This window comes from Zootermopsis nevadensis, unplaced genomic scaffold (assembly GCF_977971745.1).
Source record: "Zootermopsis nevadensis isolate Lab colony 2312 unplaced genomic scaffold, Znev_1.0 Znev_ptg000028l, whole genome shotgun sequence".
Classification (NCBI taxonomy): domain Eukaryota; kingdom Metazoa; phylum Arthropoda; class Insecta; order Blattodea; family Termopsidae; genus Zootermopsis; species Zootermopsis nevadensis.
Window position 1 is genome coordinate 18,393,403 of NW_028259160.1, and position 24,712 is coordinate 18,418,114.

The following is a 24,712-nucleotide window of genomic DNA, read 5'->3' on the forward strand; positions in this document are numbered from 1 at the left end:
AACCTAAAACAGACAACACGAACAAATTTTGTGAAATGTCAACGATTTTACACAACCATTGCCCAACTTCTTCTTGTATGATACCGTCGAGAGATCGAGATCAGTGGCACAGACGATTCCTGACGTCTAGCGACATCTTTCGTGTGTAGTGAATGCACATGTTAAAGTAACTCGACTTGCAGTCAATAGATGTCGCAGCGCCATCGGCCACGGATTATTATTATTATGATTATTATTTGACGTCACGAGTGCGAATGACCATTGTTGCGAAAGACCATTGTTGCGACATCCAACAGTTGTAAAAAATAACTTTAGTTTCCGCAGTTAGCAAAGTGAAGTGAAGAGTGTTAGTTCGAAGCTGTTCATTTATATAGCAAATTCAAGAAGGAATTATATTTAATCCAACCATCATGTCAGAAGCAGTACACAGTTGTTTCAGAACACTCTCTGCAAGACTGGTAAGTAATAAAGAACAAGCGACCATTGGTTTAGTATAATTAACAGAAAATTCAAACTGTTTCAACACAAGACAAACCAGAAAGGTAAAATTTTTGTGTTCGGATTATGAATCCTAGTAACATGACTGGAAGGCCGCAAATCCTTACCGAAGCATGTTTGCATTATTAGCGCTCATAGTTTACCTAAAGAATGTTAACGTTCAGTTTGTGCGGGACATCCTTCTAGCGGCGTGTTAGTGATAAAGTGCGAGCGGCCTTCGACTGCAGTAACACATTTTGTGGAAATAATAGTTCAGGTGTTCGGATACAAACTGTACAAGACACGGGAATCATTTTAAATGCCCCTCGCCGTGTGATTTAATTGTTCACGGATTAACACTCGTTTGTCTACAGGTAGAGAGAGACATTTTTAAACAGAGTATTCGTAAGGAAAGTCTACATAAAATTAGTAACGATAATTTAGTCAGAGTAGTAAATTTTGTAACTTTCAATAATCTAATTGTCAAAAGCATAGAGTCATAGAAGAATAAGAAGAATTGTCAAAAGCACAAATTCCCTCATCGTTATATTCATAAATATACTTGGACATCTGCTGATTGTGTCACACGTAATCAGATCATGTTCTGACAAAAGACAACGCGCTAGTACGTATATTAGATGTCAGATCTTTCAGAGGAGCTGACTGTGATACCGACCATCACCTGGTAGTGGCAAAATTAAGTCAGAAACTTTCAGTAAGTAAACAAGAATGGCTAAAGTTTGATTTAGAAAGATCTGATTTGAAGAAAAAAACTCAGTGATGCAGAATTTAAGGGAAAGTACCAGGTAGAATTATCCAATAGATTTGCGGCTTCAGAAAACTCGGATGAAAATCTAAAGAAAGAAATGTTTCTGTGTTAAATATAATTTTTCCATAAGTAGTGCAATTATCTGTGATTTCATTTGGATAAAAATTTTCTTGGATATTATCCATCGTCTAGTAAAATAAAATATGAAACAACCTGTGGTCCAGAGATAGGGATTAGCTCTATCTATTGGGCCCAACTGAGTAGGTACCTGAAGACGGAGATAGAGCCCCATCTCCAAAACGTCGTTTATTATTTTGCTTTACTAGACGATGGATAATATCCAAGACAATTTTTATTCAACTGACTCATCACCATCGTCAAGAACTTTCAGATTTGATATATCTGTGATTTGCTGTGATGTTTTGTAGGTGGAACATGAGAAGCGTGTTCGAGATCTGCAAGAAGAATTAGCCAGGAAGGATGAGAGACTGCGACATTATGAAGAGGAACTGCTGCGTGCAAGGCGGTTTGAAGCTGAAGACGCTGGACCTAGACACAAGGCAATGGAACGAGCTGTAGATTTTAGGGCGAAGGAATGCAACGAAAGGAAACATGAAATGGAATTAGCAGAAATTGTACAGAAATTTAATAACCTGGAGGCGGAAATTGATGCTTTGAAGGAAGTTGGGTCAGAAAGGGAAGCAGAAATGGCGCAGAAAAATCATCAACTCCGATTATACAAACGGGAATTGAAGAGAAGCAGGAATATGGAAAATAAAGTACAGGGCGTGTTCAGACTTCTGAGGAACAAAGAAGGAGAGTTTAACGACCTGCAGTCTCAAGTGGCCTCGAAAAGTCGATTAATAGAACAACTGGGCGCTGAGCTAAACTCGGCAGAAAGTGAACTGACACGACGTAATGACATAAACATCGAACGTGACAACAAAATTCAAGCTCTGGAGGTTCAACTTCGGTATTATAGAATGAAGAGTGACAGAGTTGAAAGAGACAATCAGCTACTTCGGTGTATTACACGGATGTCAGCCGTCAGCGATCATATCAGGTAATTAGTTTCTTTTGTATATGATCTTTGTTTCTCCCAACTTGACAGCGCGATTTGTGGTTACTTAATACGAAACTCCGCCCAGGAATATCGCGATGCCTTGTTTCTGAAACATGTTACAAGTATCGTGATATTAGATTTTACACGCAATGGTCAAAAACAACTTAAACACTTGTGCAGAAGACCTAGGAATCCTCGGTCACTTGCCAAAAGCCAGTTAACGCGAAGTGAAGTGTATCCTTGGCATAACACTTTCGTTCCCATTACGAAATTTTAAGTCGTGAAATATCTCTGAAAATTTGGTAAGATTCCGTTTTGTTTTCACAGTCGAATGCTGTTGGTCTGTTTTGGTTTCATCGTTTGCATACTGACAGAAAAAATGGTGGTTCCGTAAAGTCTCCTAATCGGCTTGTTGATTTAAATTGCACTTCAGAGCCCTGCACATGCAGGATATAATTTATTCATCCAACGTATTGTCCTTTCTCATTGAGAACACCACTGCTTCGTCACAATTGGCACTTTTTATGAAGGACATAAAATGCACCAAACGAAACAATCCTGTAACGATGCCGTGGCTACTGACATTCGAAATTTTATTACTGATATAAACATTGTAAATGATTTAAGTATTAACCGAATGGGGTTAAATCATATTTAATTTGGATTTGTTACCATCGTTGGAACTTTGTACGTTTTATCCATTTCCCAACTTCACTTATACTTTCATATATGGCCGAGGTCTGTCCACTGATTTCTTATGAAATTTTCAAACTCGTAAGTGTTTCATGTTTCTCCCTGTTTCCCTATTTGTGTGAAATACGGCACACCTGTTTTATCGTTGTTATTATTACACTAATGACCCTCGGCGAAGAGTAAAATATATTCCTGCTGCGTAATGGAGTACATTCTTTTGTTACGTTTTCTGTTCTTATTAGATTATGCAACATGAAAAGCGATAAACATATTTCAAGGAACTTATGTTTTTATATTCATTTACTTCATTTTTGTTTCTTTCACAGTGACGACCCAAATGGTCCACAAGGAGCACACCTGCAACTTAAGAAAACTACTAATACTTTTGCTGACTGCTTCCGCTTCGAATCTTTCCTCTGAGGAATTTCAGATACTGGAGAAATCTTCAGAAGGATTTTACGGACGTCAATAAATGAACGTCTGTGGAACCGTTTTAGCGAGGACATACGAGGTGCGATCGGAAAGTTTCTAGACTGTGTCAATAGAGGGCGAACCGGATGTAGTACGAGCTTCTGCTGCTAGGGGGTGCGGCCTACAATCATAGTTTCTCAGTGTGCCAACCGGCATCACCGAATTAGCATTTGTTTCTTAGTTACGGGCGTTTTGGTAGTGCATTACACCGACCCTCCTGCGATTTCGGAATGGCGTGAACATTAAATTTTGCCAGACTCAATAAACCGCTACGGAAACCTATGAAATGCTAAAGCAAGCATTTGGGGAGTCCGCAATGGGTCGTGCACAAACGTCTGTGTGGCATTCACGTTTTAAAAATGGCCGAACCTCTGTCGATGATGACGAGCGTTCTGGACGACCATCTTCGAGCACAACGCCCAAAAATGTTACGAAGATTCGGCAGGCCATTCACGATGATCGACGTCGTACCATCAACGACTTGTGCGACATTGTTGGGTTAGGCTATGGGACCTGTCAGGTGATTCTAAAGGAAGAAATCCACAAGCGACGCATCATGACAACGCGCCAGGGCACACAGCCTTCAAAGTTCGGCAGTTTTTGGCCTCAAACACCATGGCCGTCATCCCGCACCCTCCTTAGCTCCGTGTGACTTCTTCCTCTTCCCAAAGATGAAAATTCAACTAAAGGGAAGGAGATTTGAGACGATAGAAGAGATTCAGGCAGAATCGCAGATGGTGCTTGACAGGCTGACAAAGAAAGATTTCCAGGGATGCTTCCAGGCTTGGCAGCGGCGCTGGGATCGTTGTGTTCACTCCCAGGGGAACTACTTCGAGGGTGATGGATGAATTTAATACCTGTGATAAGAGTACGGGTTTTTATAGGCGCAGTCTGGAAACTTTCCGATCGCACCTCGTAGTTAGGGCATTTTTAGTTGAAAAGTTCAATAGTTTTAGTTAAATAGTAAGATTGTTTTAATGAAAACGTTAAATAGTTTTAGTTAAAAACTGTTTCATTAAATTGTTTTTAGTTTAACAGTTTATATTTTAGATAAATAGTTCAATTGTTTGTAAAAAAGTTAAAATGTATTAGTTAAATAGTGTTTTTAATTAAATCGATTTAGTTTAATTGTTTTAGAAAAAAGTTAAATTGTATTAGTTAAATAGTGTTTAATTAAATTGTTTTAGTTTAATTGTTTATATTGTAGATAAATAGTTTAATTGTTTTAGTATAAAGTTAAATTGTATTAGTTAAATAGTGTTTTTAATTAAATTGTTTTAGTTTAATTGTTTATATTTTAGTTAAATAGTTTAATTGTTTTAGTAAAAAGTTAAATTGTAATAGTTAAATAGTGTCTTTAATTAAATTGTTTTAGTTTGATTGTTTATATTGTAGTTAAATATTTTAATTGTTTTAGTAAAAAAGTTAAATTGTATTAGATAAACAGTGATTTTAATTAAATTGCTTTTAATTAAATTGTTTTTAGTTTCATTGTTTATATTTTAGTTACATAGTTTAATTGTTTGTGAAAAAGTTAAATTGTATTAGTTAAATAGTGCTTTTAATTAAATCGTTTTAATTAAATTGTTTTAGTTTAATTGTTTATATTGCAGTTAAATAGTTTCATTGTTTTAGTAAAAAAGTTGAATTGTATTAGTAAAAAAGTTGAATTGTATTAGTTGAATAGTGTTTTTCATTAAATTTATTTTAATTAAATTGTTTTTAATTTATTTGTGTAGTTTTTTGTTAAATAGTTGAATTGTTTCCATTTAAATATGAATTATATATTTAAGAATATTAAATAAAAAACATGTTTATAAACTTTCCTTTTGTTATTTTAGCAAAGGAATATTTGAACGTGTCGCCATCCGTGGAATAGAGGATAATGTGCTCGCCACTGGACCCAAGGTACGTGGGTTCAAACCCGGCCGAGGTCGATAAAAATCCATAGCACAACTTCCTCCGGCGCGGAAGAAAAGCGGGCGGTCCCATGACGTAGATTTACGGCGCGGCGTTAAAGAAACTTACGAGCATGAACGAGATGTTTCTTATGCAAAATTCAGCCATTAGCAATAATATTCTGGTGAAGGGGGACATTTTTAGTTCAGACATTCTCAAGATAACAAACGATCGGTGCTACTCGCACTACATGACTGAAACTTCGGACTCTGAATGCATGTTCTTGTAGGAGTTCAAAATCACGCTAAAAGGCTCAAAATTGTGGCCATTTTTTGCTTACGTACGACATGCTTAATTTTGCCCACTTTTTAACAACACATTCTTTCACAGTTGTCTTATTACCAATCATATTTCGTTCTATGCAGGATTAGAGGTTTTGGTAATACAAGCAATTCTGTATGCGCGTCTTTCTTGCTACATGTCAAGATGGCAGCTCCACGTAATTTAACTGCGTATTAATTTTATTGCGTCACTGGTACATAATCACACACGTTCAATAGATCTCGGCATTAGGTTAAGAAAACTGTGAAACACGTCCTGTTTACAGCGAGCGAACTCCCACTGCGATGCAAAACAAAAAGGGTCGTTTTATTGCAGGGTTTAGTTAAAATCGTCTGAAGCGCTTTTAAAGCCATCATAATTATTGTAACGTATATCTTTGCGTTGAATTTCGAGTGTTTTAACCAATCAAAGGGTGAGAGAGTGCTGTAAAGTTCTACGATCTTGATTCTTGGAGAATGCCTGAGTACACTTTACGCAGTCTCCTGACCATTCCCTTTTTTTCGACTTCAGCAGAGCGACACTGCTAGCTCTGGAAAATTACTGGATCTTTCAAGCATCAAATTTATCCCGCAAAAGTTTATATCCAGGTATCAACAGTTTTAGTAACTGCGTCTTCCTGTGCTGACCGATTAAATTAATTAAATCTGTGAACCTGCTATTAATCTGCCATAGTCCATCCGCGTCTTTAACCCTTCCACGAGCAGCGTGACGATTGGTCACAGATCGGATGCACGCACACGGCACGATAAGCAACGATCCCGATCGGCTTAGGCGCAGAGGTCTTAACGCCGTTTACTAAGTAACTGTAAGGTTGGAAGAAGGGGTTTGCGTCTCCCATCCAATCCCACGCCACAGTCTTCTTCACAACGTGCACTTTATTTAAAATATCAGATTTTTAAGCTTGCCCGTTGATTCTGATGGTGCGAATTCCAGATATTTCTTCTTCAATGCGCTTACTGCATTATCAACCCCCTCTGGTGAATAACACACGGTATGGTCCCTTGACGCCCTATACGAAATCTGTTCTACGTTATATTGAAGCTAAAGTGTCGAGACCTAACACCACACTCAAAACGCGGGCCCACTATCCTAGCTACAGGAAGACTTCGTATTGAACATTAAACAGACTGAGTAAGCATAAAAACTGTTTCCGTACACGAATTACGACAGTGGGAATGCCAGGTGGAAAGGTCTTTTCGTTTCATGCACAAAGGTTTGAGTGGGTAATCTCCATTCCAAATTTCGGATTGCTTACTGGCTGCCTTCAACAGTTCCTGCCGTACTTATTGATCGCTATTTAAGTGCATTGGCACAGTAACTCGATTCTGGCCACAACAAACCAGCAACTCTGCCCTATCCTTGGTCGACTGGATCCAATCCACACACGAGCTGCATCCACAAAAATAACTGAAACAATTTTTCGACCAATAGACAGCAGCACTGTCTACTTTATGGAGTTCTGAAAATACATGACAGATATTTAAGAAAAAGTACAACGTACGTGTTCGACGCCCATCTGGACTACAGTCTTCATCGAAACACATTTTAAAAAGGTTAACCTGCGTTTCGTGGCATTCCAAACTCAGTGAGGATATTGTACATAAATCCCTTCTTACTGAATCATACGCCTTCTTCAAGTCCTTGTACCGCCATCTTTTCTCTAGTACGTCACGAACACAGAGGATCTGATGACCAGTTGATGCATTAAGTCGTAATCCGTTTGACGTTACGTTCTACATTTTGAAAAGTTCAATTTTTTTTACATCTTTCGAAATTAAAAATGTTTTTAAAAAAACAAAGTTAATTTGTGTATAGGATTTGAGAACTCAGTGACGCTGCAGGTCGCACGCGGGAGCCGGAGCTGTATGTGAGTTGCCTGTATTCCATATGGCGATGTCCGAGAAATCTTTTAACAAAGAGTTGTTCATTATGGAAATTGAAGAACGACCAGCACTGTGGAACAGCGGTATGAAGGAATATTGTGATAAAAATATAAGAAAAACTTTGTGGGAAATGGTCAATATTTTAAAATCAAGTCTTCAAGCTAGACAAGGAAGCAAACACCATGACTCTGATAAATTATTTTTGTTGTCGCTTCTGGATGACTTCAAAATAATACCAGACTACTGCAAAAGTACGGCTAAAATTGAACTGATCAAGTTGATTCAGAGTTATCAACCTCAAATTGTTTTCTCAGCATACCATTCACACAATGAGAATTATCCCAATTCACGGACTGCAATCAAAAATTCTGCTACCCCCACCTCATCGCACCATCCACAACGTGGTTATTATTCTACCTCCTATCCGGACAGGCCGTCAACATCAGACCACTCCTTGGAGAATTCTGCTGTATCGCCGGAAACTCTGTCTCAGGGTTCAGACTAGGTGGAGATATTTAAATGAATAATTAAAAATTGATGTGTAATAACTGAAATAAATTTTGCATACCTTAAAGTGACCATGAGTTTTTCTTCAGGGCGTATGCTCTGGCGAAAATTTGTATCCGTTCCTTCTATTTCCTCCCTGATCAGTTGTAAGAGCTGGTCGAACGATTTCACACTCATTCTTGTGTAGTTGAAAAACTTCTCGTCGTGTTTGCGTAAGTCGTCGTACAGCAGATGGAATGCACCTTTTGTGGAACGTTCCAAGAACATGGGATGTATCCAGTATCGTCGACTTCGCTTTTTCCCACGACGGACATGATAGAACAGTAGTGCTGCTATCTCTTCAACCTCCATTTAAATACTGATAAATGCTTGTCGCGCGTAGTCGCGCCAGTGGGTCCCTAGCCTTACTGCATTCCTTGCAAGTCTCAAGATTATACTGCACACGTGCGGTCACCGGTACTCAGATTTCAACAGGCTATTGCTTGTCTGGACACGTGCGATCGATCAGTAACACTCAGGGTCGAAGATGCATAGACCGTTTTTGATAAGGTTTGACTCGCCTGGGCACGCAGCATTTGCCAAGTTTGCTCAAGTTCTCACAGGTTTCAACAGGCATGGACGGCGTTGCACTAGCTTCGACTCGCCTGGACAGTCTTAAGTTCAGATCATCGGGATTGCTTTTGACAAGCTCTGGAGAGCTCACCGGCCAGCAGAATTACACGTGGTCAGTGATAAAGAGTAGCAGCTGGCACGCGCCTCAATAACTCTTAAGTTTATAATAAACTTTCCCAGAGAAACAGTCGAGTGGAGGCTTGCGAACTCACGTTATGATGACAAATCGAGCTGTCAGAATAACAGCTACCTCGTAACATGTATCAGGTATCACATCCCACACCTGCGCCTAGTGTTCTTCCCATCCCCTATTAAAACCTTTGCGGTCCGATGTCGGACTGAGTCCGCCACGTAATTTATGAATTTTTTTACGTGATCTGAGGCTTGCAAACAGTGTCAGCATATCATTCAAGCCTTTTTCTTTGCACTAATTCTATGCTAGTTTTCCTGGTACCTTATAATGGTGAAAGAATGCAGGAGAGAAAAGTCGTTTTATTCTGGCACGTGTCCAAGGAAGCCAGGATTCCACATCAAGTGTTTTGCCATACATCATATACTGAAGGAATACCATCGGGAGTGCAGCTGTCATATTTACTTAGAACAGAAGTATTTTATATCTGATAAAGTTATAAAGCAAATATCCCATCTTCCTAGTAGGAAACAATATTTTTTAAAAATTAATTTTGACCCATAGAGCAATCCACCACTGATATATCCACATTCGTTCGTATTCTTATCAAGAATTCATCGTGTAGACTTCGCGTTCTATTTCACTTTCCTGGTGATGAACTTGGTCATGATCTTTCGAAAACAATCAGCACGACAGGAAGCTTAGCTATGAGATTATGAAATCCAGTGCTCATACATCGTATATCTTCATGCAGTAAGAGTTTTTTAGACGTCGCCAAAGCCATTGATATCGACTTGGACTTGCTTTATTCTTCACCGAACGACAGAAAGCAGAAAGGCACCAGTCAAAGCGGCCGGATTCCGAGATCAAATATTTTGATATTTTCGCGTGAGTAGCTGCACTGGCCAGTAAGGCGCATGCGCAAGAGAGCTCTGACCGTACAGTACACGGAAGGTGCATGCGCAGGAAGGCCATGTGCTTCTCTCACACAACAAGCGATTCCCTTATGTCATATGACACCCCATGCAGCTTATGCAGCTCGCACTGCTCGTTTCTTATCGCTCACGTAGGACTGCGCATCTCACTAGCGACAGCGGTGCAGTCCGTGCAAAATATTTCACACGGTCAGTATTCAAACAAAAGGAACTGTGATCCTCTCAGAACATATTTTCACCATATTTAGCAAAGTTTCATCCGTTTTACGCAAGTTATAAAAGAAAATCAAATCAGTTCATAATAGTAGTTGAATTTATACAGCTCTTCTTCTTCTTCTTCTTCTTATTCTTCTTCTTCTTCTTCATCGTCTATGGTCAATCTTGACCGTCGTGACCCAAATGAATCGTGATTCTTCTCCAGCCCTCGTGGTCCTGTGCTAGGCGGACTGCGTTGGCGATCGGCTTATTTGTCAATTGTGCGACCTGATCTATCCATCTAGAAGGGTAACGTCCGCGGCTTCTTTTTCCCACGATTTTCCCCAGGATGACGCGTCACGTCGGACAACGTGCCCAAAGAACTGTAGTGCCCGTTTTGCGCAGATTTCACTAAGTCTTGCGCCCGGCTTCACCTCTTTGTCGTGTATTTTCTGTCCCCTCAGCACTCCTTACCCTGTGTTACAGCTATAAAACGGCCGTAAAGAAGAGATTCGTGGATTGTTTCTTGGACAGTTGAATATCGTGACGCGGTGGTTGTTTTTACTGAAGCCGCTGAATGAAGATGAAGGTAACATCGTCTTTCACCGTTACGACAATGTGTGCACCTGCAAACACGAACTGTTACTAACAACACAAGAATTTCTCATTAACATCATCTTGAAATTCATATTTTTTGTCCAACAACGGCATCGATTCGCATTATGTCCAACTGTTTTAAAAGCGTTGTATTCATACATACGCAAAACAGGCTAGTTTCAAGAAAATCTGAATTTCAGGAAGCTGAATAGGCCTACACACAATTAAAATAAATTCTAAAAGATCATAAGATTGCTTCAGAATATTGTAACATACAGTTGACGAACAATTCACACCCATGCCACGAGATCAAGAACGCGTGATGCTTTTCCTCGATATAATTTCCACACCCAATCGCATATTGCTAAGCATAACATAAATTAATGACTATTCATTTATATTGTCTTTTGCTTCGCGTCGTATTTTAAATACACAGTGAAATGTGTGTGGTACTCAAATTTTAATTAAAATTTTAACACCACAGTTCCCTTGAGCGTTTCAGGTAAAATCAAACGAATTTGAGATGATTCAATTGTAAATAAGTAGGCTTAGGCCTACAATATGAGCTGGGCAAATGGTCGTTGAAGGCCATATATGATTATAATTTTTATTATTATTATTATTATTATTATTATTATTTATTTGACTGCAAATGGGTTTTTACCCGGTGGCAGTGGTCCTACAATAAGACACAACAAAACATAAGACAACAAAAACAATAAGAAACAACAGAACAATGAGACAGAACAAAACAATAAGACACAAAAAAAACATAAGACAACAAAAACAATAACAACAGAACAATGAAACAGAACAAAACAATAACACAAAAAACATAAGACAACAAAAACAATAACAATAAGAAACAACAGAACAATGAGACACAACAAAACAGTAAGACAAAAAGACATAAGACACAACAAAAACAATAAGACAACAAAACAATGAGACACAAAAAACATAAGGCACAACAAGAACAATAAGACACAACAAAGCAATGAGACACAACAATACAGTAAGACAAAAAGACATGACACAACAAAAACAATGAGACACAAAAAACATAAGGCACAACAAGAACAATAAGACACAACAAAACAACACACCACACTCAAAATAAAACAACTCATAATATTACAAAACCGTATAACCTAAAGTACATAACTTAAAAATTAATACCAACTAGACATAAGTCAGTAACAGTAATGAATCACACGTTTCATCAGGACCTTCTCTTCACTTCACTACACTTATGAAGCCTTCCCATCCTCACCCCAATTTACCCCCCTTCACTGCACCCACCCATGTAGTCCCTTTACTTCACCTCATTTATCACTTTCCTAACCTTCTTCCTAAACGTACTTGGTTTACAGGAGAGAGTCCCTAAAACCTCAGCAGGTAGCTGGTTCCAGAGTTGGATGGTCCTATTTACAAAGGAATATTTTCCGATATCTGTTCTTTGTTTTCTGCTCCTAACTTTCCGAATATGATCGACTCTGCTCAGGTAGTATGGCCTTTGCAATCTGTCACTAGCCTTTGCAATCTCAGATATAAGAAACAGATGCTTATGTAAAACAAGAGTTGGTTTATGTATTTATTTGTATGTTTTAAACTATTTTATATATAACAGGCTATGAATTTAATACTGACAATCCGCAAAGCTCTATTAAACGCTGTAAATGCAGAGAACAATAAGTGAACTTAATTTTTGTGTCTCGTTACTAGTATAAGCTTTGGCTAATAAATTCTCCAGAAACGTCATATAACTTGGAATGACAGTAAGGAATGAAAAATACATTCACTGGAAAATTACATAGACGCAGATTAAATTCAGGAAATTCTTCCGACATTCTGTTCAGAATCGTTTTCCTGCCAGATTGCGTCATAAAAGTGTAAAAACTAAAATTTTATCAGTTGTTTTGTATGGGTAAGAAGCGTGGTTTCTGACGTTAACGGAAGAGCATAGACTGAGGATGTTTAAGAAAGGGCACCGAAGAGAATATTTTGTCCTAAGAGGGATGAAATGACAGGAAGCCGGAGTTAGTTTCAAATATTAGGGCGATAAAATGAAGAGGATGAGGTGGACGGTGCATGCAGAGCGCGTGGGTGAAGTGAGAAATGCGTCCTTCTCATTCTAAATATGTCTTTACTAGCTCTCAGCTACTAGCTTCTAAAGAAGGAATCTACTGCATGGAGTTGTATTCTAGTGCGAAGAGCATATACAAAAATTTTGGTTGTTTTTGTTTTTTTTAGAAAAAAAACTGATATTCCTCTCATCACGTGTGGTCTGATCGAATCGTAGCATATGAAGTTAAAGAAGAGTTGTGGTGCATTATGTAACACAACTTTGCATCTTGGGGAAAAAAAAGATAAATAAGCGAAAAAAGATGTGGTCTGACTTTATTGGTCGGGCTACTACACAGCTCCCACTCCCATGCGCGATCCCACTACTGCTCCACACGGGGACTTCTGGCTGCTGAGTTTCCCCTCTGGCCCGGTCCGCCCCTCCTTAGCCAACCTGGCCACCCCAAGCTCCCCCAGGGTGCCCATATTGATGCCGAGCTTAGTGCGGACGCCCAGTCAACGTGGGACACAGTGCACCAGAACTCCCGACCTCAAATCATCCTCAACACCTAAGCCTCCAAGTAGCTGGATTACAGGAGTACGCCACCACTCCCAGCGACAAAACAACGATTCAAATCTATATGTTATGATGTTCACGCGCGAAGTTTGTGACGGTGTCTAAGAGATGGCGCTAGCTGATGTTTCCCGCTATTAACGATTCGGTACGCTTGAACGCAATGTAGAAATGGCCAGAGATCGAATTGATTTGACGACGTTATAATTATCTTCACATTCATGGAATGAATTCAACCTTATTCAGCAACATAATTTCGTGAATGCGATTATCGTGTTTGTGATTTGTTTCCACCACATGGTAATAATGTATCACTTCTACAGTGTCATCTGTTACCAATTGAAATGAACAATTCGTAATTAACAGTATGCCTAGCGGGTACGTGATCGATTCTTTTCCTTGGTGCATTGAGGAACGTGATCTGAAATGGCGGGAACTAAAAGATACGCGGCTGGAGTGTTTTCTTGAAAAATGAATCTGTCATCAATATATTACACGTTTTTCAAAACATTTCCGATGAAAATATTCTGAAGAAACAAAAACAACATCCGAAAATTACCCTTAAGTAGCTTCTGTTAATACTGTTAGTGGCTGTTAAAGAGAGGGTTATTCGAAGCACAGAAACATGAGAAATGCATGAAGATTTTGATTGGGAAACATAAAAGGGACTGACTACTCGGATTAACTAAGATTAGATAAAGTATTAACACAAGAATGCGGGCTTTTGTGAAGAAGACTACGAATATTCAGATTCCATAAAATTTGGGGATGTCTTGACCTTCTCAGCGAGTGGTAGGTTTTGAAGGAAGACCCTTTGTCATGAAGCTAGAAAGGTCTGTATTTTTGCAGCCGTTGTTGAAGACATTAAAAAATTTATGCACGTTTTATTCAGTGTTCCTCAGTGTAGAAGATATCTGCCTTCCGTTATGACATAATTTTCGGTATGGAGAGTGCTCCAAGACTCTGTATTTCGCATTCAGTATTACAGTGAAACTTGCGTAGAATGGAATACCAAAATATATAATTTTTTATTCATTTCAGATATCCGCTTAGTAAGGTCATAGGTATTTACTTTGAAAAAAATAACATTACACAGTACATATCTAATGTATTTTTGGTAAGAATAAGAATAATGCGCCATACACTACACAGACACTGACCAGCATATATTTTCAGTTTTTGCTTTTGTTTATTTAGTTCCTTCATACCTTCTCCTTTATTGTAACGTAGTCCAGTAGCCTAGAAAACATGTACTGGTATATTGTACGTACCGAAGGTGTTCCAGAAAAAGTAAATTCAGTTCTTCATCATTTTAAATGTTTCTGGTTTACAGTGTCTCCATGGATGATCTTTTCAGGCCTCTGCTAACTGTGGGCAAGTCTAGAATCTCCTGTTCAGATTGAGGCAAGCACAGGGCAGATTCCATTACCCCAACCAAAACGGTGATTAATAAGAGGGGCCTTACAGTTTGATGAGTGCTATGAACCACAATAAGGGGCCTGGAATTCTTCATTTTCTCTAAGATTTATTTTTGGAAAATGTGAAGACTTCACTTCGTGAGCAGAATCTGAGAAATGTGGATGAATGAAAATCCTGTTAATCCCTTCATAAATTAGAAGTATTGACCTAAAGAAAACATGAAGATTTCTGTCTTCTGGGTTGTTGCGCTGTGTAGTCTGGTTAATGTCAACCAACGTTTCAGAGGTCATACTGCCTCCATCATCAGGCCGATGAGTATGAAGATTTCTGTCTTCTGGGTTGTTGCGCTGTGTAGTCTGGTCGATGTTTACCAACGTTTCAGAGGTCATACTGCCTCCGTCATCAGGGCGATGAATATGAAGTTTTCTGTCTTCTGGGTTGTTGCGCTGTGTAGTCTGGTCAATGTCAACCAACGTTTCAGAGGACAATCTGTGTGTCATCACCCGATAGCAGATGTAGGACACACCACACATCACAAAATTGAAAATGTACATCTGACTATAGACATGCAGAACATTACGAAGACTGAAAAATCTACAAAACAAATCAATAAATGGTTGCATTGAAATATATAATAGTTTTAAAGATATAAATGACGATAAAAACCTGAAGATGATGCAATAATAGCATCGAAACATGTCGTTAATAATAAGCGCCGAATAAATGTAACATCGTAATACGATGAAAAGCGCTATAATTTTAACAACAACATTTTAAATTAAGTTTGTGTATAGACTGGAATAATAAATACATACTTAGTTCAACACAAACATGACGCATCTAAGCTACAAAGCTAGAAATTCCTTCTTCAAATTGTAAAGAGTTTTGTTCCCTTGTAATAATATTCCTTCTGTTTGTCTCTCCCATGTTGATTATTCCTTAATACAAGCTGATATGCTTCGTTTAGCCTATTACGAAGTGTATTCAAATGTTCTTCAATTTGGTTTTCGTTTCCAGGAAAGTCTTCAATATGAGCCCTGGAAGACAAATCATCTACCGAAGGAAGGAGCATTTCTCTCCCATAAAGAAGGTAATAAGGACTGTATTTAGTAGTTGAATGAGGTACCGCTCTATGCACCATCAACGCATAGTTGACAAATTCGTCCCAATTATTTCCATATTTATTAACGTAATGACTAGTATATTGATTAAGTCCCAAATGAAATTTTTCAATTTTGCCCTGCATCTTAGGATTGAATGTGGTCGAAGTTAATCTTTTAATTTGCAATAACTTGCACATTTCTTTAAATAACTCTGACAAGAGATTTGTTCCTCTGTCCGAACTAAGGACTCTTGGACATCTGTGTCTGCTAAACATGCTGACAAGTAAAGCGCGAGCTACCTTCTACACGTCTTGCTTGGGTATTGTGACGGCTTCCGGAAATTGTGTGAAATGGTCAATGAAGGTAAGAAGATACTTATTCCCTCTTTCACTGATTGGGTAGGGTCCACAAATATCTATGGAAGTGACTTCAAATGGAAAATGAGTTTCTGGAAGTTCACCTAAAGGTGAGGGAATAATTTGTCCTCCTTTAAGTTGAGCACAAGAATGACATTTGTTTACTTATTCCTCCACGTCTTTATTTAATGTGGGACAAAAGTAATTTAGTTTAATTACATCTTGAGTTCTGGTAATGCCCTGGTATCATGATGATGCTCAATAACTAACTAATTAGATGGCTTACAGAACCCGAAGGTTCATCACCGAATTAACCAAAGCCCTCCACCGGATCCTGTCCTGGGCCAGCAAAATAGTCTCCTTCAACTCCTTTCTCCCATAGATCCCGCCTGACATTATCCTCCCATCTACGTCTAGGTCTCCCCAGCGATCTCTTCCCCTCAGGCTTCCCAACCAATACCTGGTGCACACCTCTTGTCCCATCCAAGGGCACTACATGCCCCGCCCATCTCATTCTTCTTGACTTAATCACCCTGACAATATTGGGGGAGGAGTACAGATTTTTAAGCTCATCATTATGCAGTTTTCTCCAGACCCCATCGTCTTTTCTCCTAGGAAAAATATCCTCCTCAACACCTATTCTCAAACACCTGCAATCTGTGTTACTCCCTCCCATACAAAACAACAGGCAAAATTGTTGTTTTGTATACTTTAATTTTCAGGAAGACAAAATATTTTGAACTGAAAAGTAGCAAGCATTTCAGGAATTTAGTCTCCTCCTAACTGCCTCATGAGTATCATTTTGATTTGTTATTGTTGTCCCCAAATATTTGAACTTTGTAACCCTTTCAAAGGATTTATTAGCACCCTAAGATAATTCTGCCCGCCTGTCTGCTGATGACGAGATACTAACATGTACTTAGTTTTTTCTGAATTTACTTCTAGCCCCACCTGTCTACAAGCCTCTAGTAAAACTTCTGTGTTCCTCATTATTGTATTTATGTCATCTCCCAATAAACCATCATCATCATCAGCATATGCCAATAGCTGATGTGTCCCATTTAATTACAAACCCTCCTACCTATCTTGGACTTTCCTGATGGCATATTCTAGCGCAAAGTTGAAGGGCAAGGGAGACAAAGCATCTCCTTGTTTTAGACTGTTCTTGATGAAGAATGTCTCAGGTACATATTTACCTACTCGAATTTTGCTACAGGTTTCATTTAAGCACATTTTTATTAGAATCACTAGCTTCTTTGGTATATGAGCCGGGTTAGATCAGTCAGTATAGTGACTAGCTACGGGCTAGACGACCGGGGTTCGATCCCCGACGGGGGCAGAGGATTTTTCCTCTAGCCTCTGTGTCCAGACCGGCTCTTGGGCCCACCCAGCCTCCCCTACAATTGGTACCAGGGTCCTTTCCCGGGGGTAAAGCCGGCCGGGGCGTGATACCGACCACTCACCCCCATCTAGTGCCGAGGTCAAGAAAGAGAGCTATACCTCCACTCACCCCAAGCGCCTGTATGGCACGTAGCAGGACAAACTTTACTTTACTTAGCTTCTTTGGTATACCAAATTCAATAACTCTTAAAATTAAACTTTGTGGTACTAGTATCCTCGCTTTCTGTCCTGTTTCCTTGTAGCAAAGAATTTCATTGTTATTAAGAAAGAAGAAAGCAAAATAAATCTCCTGCTCTGTACTCTATTTACTTCCATTAATGGTAAGCGTACGGAGTACCTTATTGAACAAGACATTCGTTATTTATCCATTTATTAATAACTGTACTTCATTTTTCGAGGAGTCATGAAAGTATGCACTATATCATCTGTAACTTTTGCTCGACGTTCCTGGTGTGCAGTAATTATAGGCTGAAGAACCTCAATTAGCTTCTTTTTTATTTCTCCAGTAAGAAGATCCCCATTAGTGTAATTCTGTAAAATAAAAAAATATTACACTAAAATTTACAACAGTTTGGGGAAATTTTCTTTAGTTTTAATTGTGCAAACCATCATCCAAGCAACCAGAGAAGCAGAACCTTGCTTATAGGAGCTACTACTTCAGAAATGGCTTTCTTAACTTATCTAGCAGGCATACATAACATGATGTGTTCACCACAAACATGGATGACAGGTCATGCAAGCTATTATCATTTCTTTTTCAGTAATGAAATTTTAATCCTAAGTGCCTTGAAGTATAGTCTGCAAAATTGGGTTGCCAGAACTAGAATTAAACTGCTGTTTAAATTTAATTATGTTTTTCTTACTTTCAGTTTTAAACTATTAAACAGATTCTCCAGTTGTTGATAAAACTTAAGTCACACTATGCTGAAAAGCAACACTTATCACACATATAATTTTTTTTTTTTTGGGGGGGGGGGGCGAAGAGAGAGAGAGACAGATTTTATGCAAAAACAAGAAAACAGACCTTTTCAATTTCTTTTAGTTCTTCATCATCTTCAAGGAAGAATCGTAGGTACTGATACGAAATGTCTACTTCACAATTTCCTCCTTTTTCTCGATGCTCCTCTACTGTTGCCTGACCTCCAGAGAAAGCATGCTTATTTACCTGCAGACAAAGTGAGTGTACTCTTAACATACTTTCTTAATTTCATTAAAATTTACCATGTCTATGACAAAAACTTTTAACTTGGTGGAAAATATTCATTACATAGTTAGTTGCCAACTTCTCACTACAGTAACCTGGGTTTGTGCCAGGTTGGTCCAGTGGGATCTGTGGCATTGGGACATGACTTTGTCCATGTTTTCAGTTTTTCCCTGTCAATATCATTCCACCACTGCTCCATATTCATTTGTGTACCATCTGGGGGATAAACAATGAACCTGTGAGAGGTTGTAGTTCCACTCAGATATCTTATCACAGCACAAGAACAATCATGCTAGGTTCTACCACCATTAGACAGCATTTAGAAGCACTTATATGATGGAAAACCCAGTCTGATGTGTTTTTGGATGCACTCAAAAGAGCCTAAAAGTTTTATGGAATGACATTATATGGCAAAAATTATATTTTACAGGTGCTTCTATCATTAGGCAGCTTTTAAAGTCACTTATAATAATATAGGTAATGAAAGCATGTAGCATGAGAGTTTCACTGTTTTCTAGAAAAAGGGTGTGGGAAAGTAACATGGAAGAAAGGAAAGAAAGTAGGTGTGGGAGGGAGGAACTTTAGGAAAAATAAACAAAGGGACAAAGGAAACAAAGTGCACGAGGGATGAGGACAAGAAAAAAATAATTTATTTTAATGGGCCCTTTCCACTAATTTTAAACAATTTTTAAAAGATATTAATTTCAGCTGGGGTACACACAATGGTTTTATATTTAAAAATGTAAGGTCATAAGTGCCTAACATAAATAATATCCTGAAGTAAAAGCAGAAAAGTGGTACAATGTTAGAGCCTTCATTCCTGAAAAATTTGTCTCCTTCTCCATACCTTGTTCTTGATTTGCTTTGGTGTGTCTGTAAGAAAGATTGACGTATTAGAATCACTAGCAGACATCTTTGTCTGTGCTCCCTGCAGTGCTGGGAAAAATGAAGAATGCAGAAGTGCTGGCTTATGATAGCCAAGCCTTGGGGCCACATCACGTGTCATCCGGAAATATGGATCCTGCAAAGTAAAATACCATGGTCAAAAGGATAACCAGTTTTCCAGGAAACTAAATTCACAAATTTAATGAAAATGGTCTAATCCTGCAACATTCCACATCATTTGCCAGAAAGATCTAATGAGGGATGTGTAAACATCTGAACTTCAACATTAGAAATTAAACATCAAAATGTCACTTATTTTTATAAACAAAGAATGAGAAAATTAATTCTTACTGAAAGCAACAGCAAGGTGTTTTTCATAATACTGCTATTAGATGGATTTAGAAGGTACATCATTAAGATCAATTTTCATTTCAACAGCCATATTTTAAAATATGACTCATCACAATGAATAAAGAAAAACAATAAACATTTATTTCACAAGAGTCAAATTTTGATTGAAGCATTTTCCTAGCTAGTGAATAGTGAATAAAATATGCACAAAAAAGGTTTGAGTTCTCAATTAAGTGGCAGTTCTCATTGGCTAGTATTGTCCTTGAATCTCTATGGAAACATCATGATTACACTAAAGATGTAACTAGAACAAGAACATTTCTTGAAGTATAAATTTAAAAGTTTGAGTTGTTCATACCTAGCCATAATGCAACACAGATTACTTAGTCTATTAAGGGCAGTCAATATTAAATTTCACAAAGATTCATTCAACCACAATTTTTTAAACACAGAACTTGCAGAAAACTAAATTCACATTTTGAACTTGTAACTGTTTGCTCCTAACATTTCTAACAATATCTGAGATAAAGAGATTTGGAAATGACCCTTATAAATTATGTAACCCACATTTACACTTACCTGATCTATGGCACAGGGAATGAGACAGGGTAAATTTGCTTTTCCAAAAATGAAGGGAAATGAGCTTGAAAATGAAGGTGCAGCCTGAACTGCTGGAAAGCTAATCTTTCCAATTACATCACTGTCACCAAACCCAAATATACCCTTCACTTGATTGAAGGTGACACATTTGCCTATTTGAATCATGTTACGGTAAAAGGCGGGACACTGCCTGAAACAAATTGCGACACATTTCTGCAATAGAATTTAAGACTGGTTCACCTACATGTGGTTCAAAACAAAATTATGGATAAAAGTCTTAGACAGTATAAAAAGTGATACATTTAAAAGCCTTAATCACAAAATAAAAATTACGTGACACATTAAATACAAATACTGATTAACATTTTAACAAATAAAATCTTTGTCATTTTAATTAATAAATGAAGAAATTTTTATCTCTGCACTACAAAGTGAACAGAATGTATGTTCCAGTGAATCTAAAGAGACTTAATGCTTAAGAGTAAATTTAACATTCTGAAGCTGTATGGATGCCTCATAATTAACAAAAGAAATAATGATTAAGAATTAAACAAATGAAATAATTACCACAACCCTAATAATAAATTAATAGTTACAGTTTTGAGCCTCAATGTGATATATTATTACCAGACAGTAAGGGAAAGTTTCCTTCATGGTAATACACATTATTTGCATTTCACTAAGTCAAATACCATGTCCATACTGATATACTGCATTCTTATAACCCTTATCATAAATGTCAGAATATAACCTTAACCTTTAGCAAATGGGAACAAAGGGTTTGAACCCCTAAATTGCAGGTTTACTGGCTGGAATTTAACTCTGAGTTAACAGCTAAAAAATAGCATTTAATCTCCAGTGTCTAGGGTTAAATCTTTCTACTGGACCCAACTTAATATAATTTATTAATCGCAAGTGTAACATACCTTTGTCAGAACCCTTTACAGTTCATTTGCCAAAAGTTAGTTAAGTCACTGATCACTATTTACATATTAAACAAATTTGTAAAACATAGGTAGCTATGTGAATGTGTAGCTTACCCAATAAAATCAAAGTCAGAGAAGATGAATGTTTTCTCAACATCAAACCCACATGCAATAATATCTTTGGCATTTTCAAAAGCCAACTGATTTGCATCATCTAATTTCATATCTTTCCACAGGAATTTTTCATCATCAGTTAACTGAATGACCAGAGGAACATCAAATACATCCTGCAGCCATCTGAAACAACAAAACAATTAATTTTCACAAAGAAGAGTCAAGATATAATCTTTCAACTCTTAATTTAGGATTAAAATTCTCAGCAAATGAAATGTCTGTATGGGTTAACATCATTAATGAATGTACTTACAAAGACTGTAAACCTTCAACATTAGACTAATCATCAGTTGACAGCTTACTTGGTTATAATGAAGGGAATGAGATGTCCAACATGCATTGAGCTAGATGAAGGGCCACGTCCTGTGTATAAATAGAATGGCTTTCCCTGTTCATACAATGTCAAAATTTTGTGCATGTCTCGATGTGAGAAAAATATTCCGCGTCGTAGCAGATGATGAATAGGATGGCCTGTCACCTTCTCAAATCTATCCAATAAGTCATCATCAATCTTAGAACTACCAAACCTTTCTGAAATCAGAAGAGAAGTATAGAAGTTTGTTTACAATGCTGAGTTCTATATGGATACATAAAATGGATATGTAAGACTTGAGGTTCTCACAGCGGTGAGTATGAAGATATCCGTCTTCTGGGTTATTGCGCTGTGTAGTCTGGTCGATGTTAACCAACGTTTCAGAGGTCATACTGCCTCCGTCATCAGGGCGCCCTGATGACGGAGGCAGTATGACCTCTGAAACGTTGGTTAACATCGACCAGACTACACAGCGCAATAACCCAGAAGACGGATATCTTCATACTCACCGCTGTGAGAACCTCAAGTCTTACATAGTAAACCTCTATAGGGAGGATACTCATCGCTTCATCCGGAGATTTGAGGCTCTTCGGATCAAGAAAGCCAAACGTCTCTGCCATATTCATCGCCCTGATGACGGAGGCAGTATGACCTCTGAAACGTTGGTTAACATCGACCAGACTACACAGCGCAATAACCCAGAAGACGGATATCTTCATAAAATGGATATTTTCTAAGACACTGGTATCTGTCTGCCTTCAATTTGACAACATATCTCATCACCTTAACCAAATAATGGAGATAGATAACATTTAACATAATTTGCCTAATGGTACACTAAAATAGCCACCATGAATTATCTTCTATAGTCAGTCAGAATTCTCTTAAATATGGTAACAACCATTTACAGGATTAATTAGACATGAATTTTAAATTTGTTTTTGTGGTCCCAATAATTAAATGCTCAAAGATATGTAACATTTCAAAATAGGAAGTTGTAGTCCTTTGAGATTCCACTCCCAGAAGTGGGTTTCATTTGACTTAATCAACAAACCACACGCACACAAAAAAGTTCTTGTTATTTGGAGGCTTAATGAACATCTAATACTTCATTTGCAGAGGATGGCAGTGAAAATGTTTCAGATCAGGCAAATGTGCATACCAGTAGGGTATCTACACTAAAAAGGAAAAATATGTAAATAAATAAAAAAAATTGGTGGGCTGCAGGTAAGTTCAGAGGCTAATGGAAAATTGACTGTGCATTCGTCAAACTTCGTTCAATGTATACACAGGTTGTTCTACAGAATTAAAATGCAACATGGAATGATGCAACCATATGTCAATTCCTTACTCCCAGATAATACTACATTTGTGGGATTTCAGGTTTTCACAGCAACAATTATGAAGATGACGGTCTTCTGAGATGTTACGCCGTGTAGTCTGTTAAAGGTTACCAATGTTTCAGTGGTATTTGCTGCCTGCATCATCAGGGCTCCTGATCTCTGAAACGCCGGTAAACTTCTGTCGAACTACACGGCGCAACATCCTTAGTCACACTGACAGTACATGTAATATTACTTTCTATATGTGCACATTTTACTATGATACTTACTTATTAATTTATCATAATCTATTCCAGTTTCAGATTTGCTAACCACGTTCCATGGATTCACTATATCTTCCTCTTCTGTTCCACCTTTAACATTAATATTAGAATTATTTATATCTAATCGTTTAATTTCTGTAGCAACCTCGTTCGCCATATTCTTGGCAGACAATAATTTTTTTTCTGCTTCTACTCCGTATTCAAAATGACGTTAAACGTATCACCAGCACCATTCACAAGTAGCAATCAGACATTCTGTGTAACAACATGATTCTCAGATGCTACGTTGGTAAAATCTGTACTCATGTCACGATCAGATTCTCAATTGTTTTCATATAAATGTATAGTGAAGAAATTCCCCAGCTGATTGCAGCGATAATCTGTGGTGACGAACTAGCTCAATTACGCTCGTTCACACTTTCTTCTTTCGAACGAGCGAGAGCTGAATTGTCTCAATTCGACTGGCGCGTTACTCAAGAACATAGACAACGTCCAACATCTCCCGCTCCGATCGTTATTCGAGGCCATTAGTTCTCGCATAACAATAAAAAAGAATCAATGATAAGAAAAAAACAGTTTTATTTAATAATCGTAAATTTACGGTTTTGACAAGAAAGTGCAGATGATGTTGATCAGAGTGGATGCTCGAACCACGGACGAAAGTTGGTTTTCATTGTCGCCAAAATAAAGTTCATAAAATGAATATAGGTATATATATCAATGCAAACACCAACTTTGGTGTAGTACTTAACATTTTGCATGCTGTTGTAACAACTAGGCTCCACAGCCAAGCACCTGGAATTTTAGTTCTGTAATTATTTGATAGAGTCCTCAATTGTTCTTCCCCACCACAGGAAGTACAAGTCCTAGTGGAACAATTCAGAATCAAGTAGAATCTCTGGCAGCATATAATTGTCACTGAAATTAAATGGATTGGGGTGAGTGGGTCAGATCAGCATTTTCTCACTCTGCAGGTCCACAATATGCAGTTAATATTCATGCTCAAAACATTTGTGTCGTGTACAAGCTCATTTAACATGATCCACAGTTGAAGATCAAATTTGTCTCTGATGATGCAATGCAAACATGCCCTAATAATGCAGGAATCACAAATCTGCATTACCATGGCATGTGGAGTGAGGCATCCAGTCATATGGAGCTCA

General features: G+C 38.0%; 2 protein-coding genes, 1 long non-coding RNA gene and 1 other non-coding gene across 4 annotated transcripts; 2 read left to right on the forward strand and 2 right to left on the reverse strand.

Annotated features, from left to right (window-relative positions):
- Window positions 1-315: 315 nt before the first annotated feature.
- LOC147872379 (uncharacterized) lies at window positions 316-4,496 on the forward strand. The gene is made up of 3 exons (XM_087356848.1): window positions 316-458; window positions 1,675-2,309; window positions 3,329-4,496. Exons 1-3 carry the CDS (start codon window positions 411-413, stop codon window positions 3,420-3,422), a joined length of 777 nt encoding a protein of 258 aa, XP_087212974.1. The 5' UTR covers window positions 316-410; the 3' UTR covers window positions 3,423-4,496.
- Window positions 4,497-12,944: 8,448 nt separating this feature from the next.
- On the forward strand, window positions 12,945-16,096 carry LOC110838248 (uncharacterized). The gene is made up of 3 exons (XR_002546026.2): window positions 12,945-13,359; window positions 15,648-15,720; window positions 15,979-16,096. It is a non-coding gene; the product is annotated as an uncharacterized LOC110838248 (long non-coding RNA).
- Window positions 12,956-13,254, reverse strand: LOC147872380 (signal recognition particle RNA). Its single transcript, XR_015537591.1, has one exon.
- Window positions 16,097-17,843: 1,747 nt separating the features above from the next.
- Window positions 17,844-23,988, reverse strand: LOC110838247 (tryptophan--tRNA ligase, cytoplasmic). The gene is made up of 7 exons (XM_087357083.1): window positions 23,556-23,988; window positions 21,933-22,161; window positions 21,571-21,753; window positions 20,510-20,720; window positions 19,542-19,715; window positions 18,515-18,655; window positions 17,844-18,021 (listed from the first exon to the last, which is right to left on the reverse strand). Exons 1-7 carry the CDS (start codon window positions 23,704-23,706, stop codon window positions 17,863-17,865), a joined length of 1,248 nt encoding a protein of 415 aa, XP_087213209.1. The 5' UTR covers window positions 23,707-23,988; the 3' UTR covers window positions 17,844-17,862.
- Between the last annotated feature and the right edge of the window lie 724 nt (window positions 23,989-24,712).

Bases quoted from the DNA above. Each gene is read 5' to 3' on its own strand.
- LOC147872379 (XM_087356848.1), top strand. From the start codon at position 411: ATGTCAGAAGCAGTACACAGTTGTTTCAGAACACTCTCTGCAAGACTG. The intron at 459-1,674 runs GTAAGTAATAAA...GATGTTTTGTAG, and splicing joins GAACACTCTCTGCAAGACTG to GTGGAACATGAGAAGCGTGT. The intron at 2,310-3,328 runs GTAATTAGTTTC...TTTCTTTCACAG, and splicing joins GCCGTCAGCGATCATATCAG to TGACGACCCAAATGGTCCAC.
- LOC110838247 (XM_087357083.1), bottom strand. From the start codon at position 23,706: ATGGCGAACGAGGTTGCTACAGAAATTAAACGATTAGATATAAATAAT. The intron at 21,754-21,932 runs GTAAGCTGTCAA...TTGTTGTTTCAG, and splicing joins ATTCCCTTCATTATAACCAA to ATGGCTGCAGGATGTATTTG. The intron at 19,716-20,509 runs GTAAGTGTAAAT...TTTACTTTGCAG, and splicing joins TTCCCTGTGCCATAGATCAG to GATCCATATTTCCGGATGAC.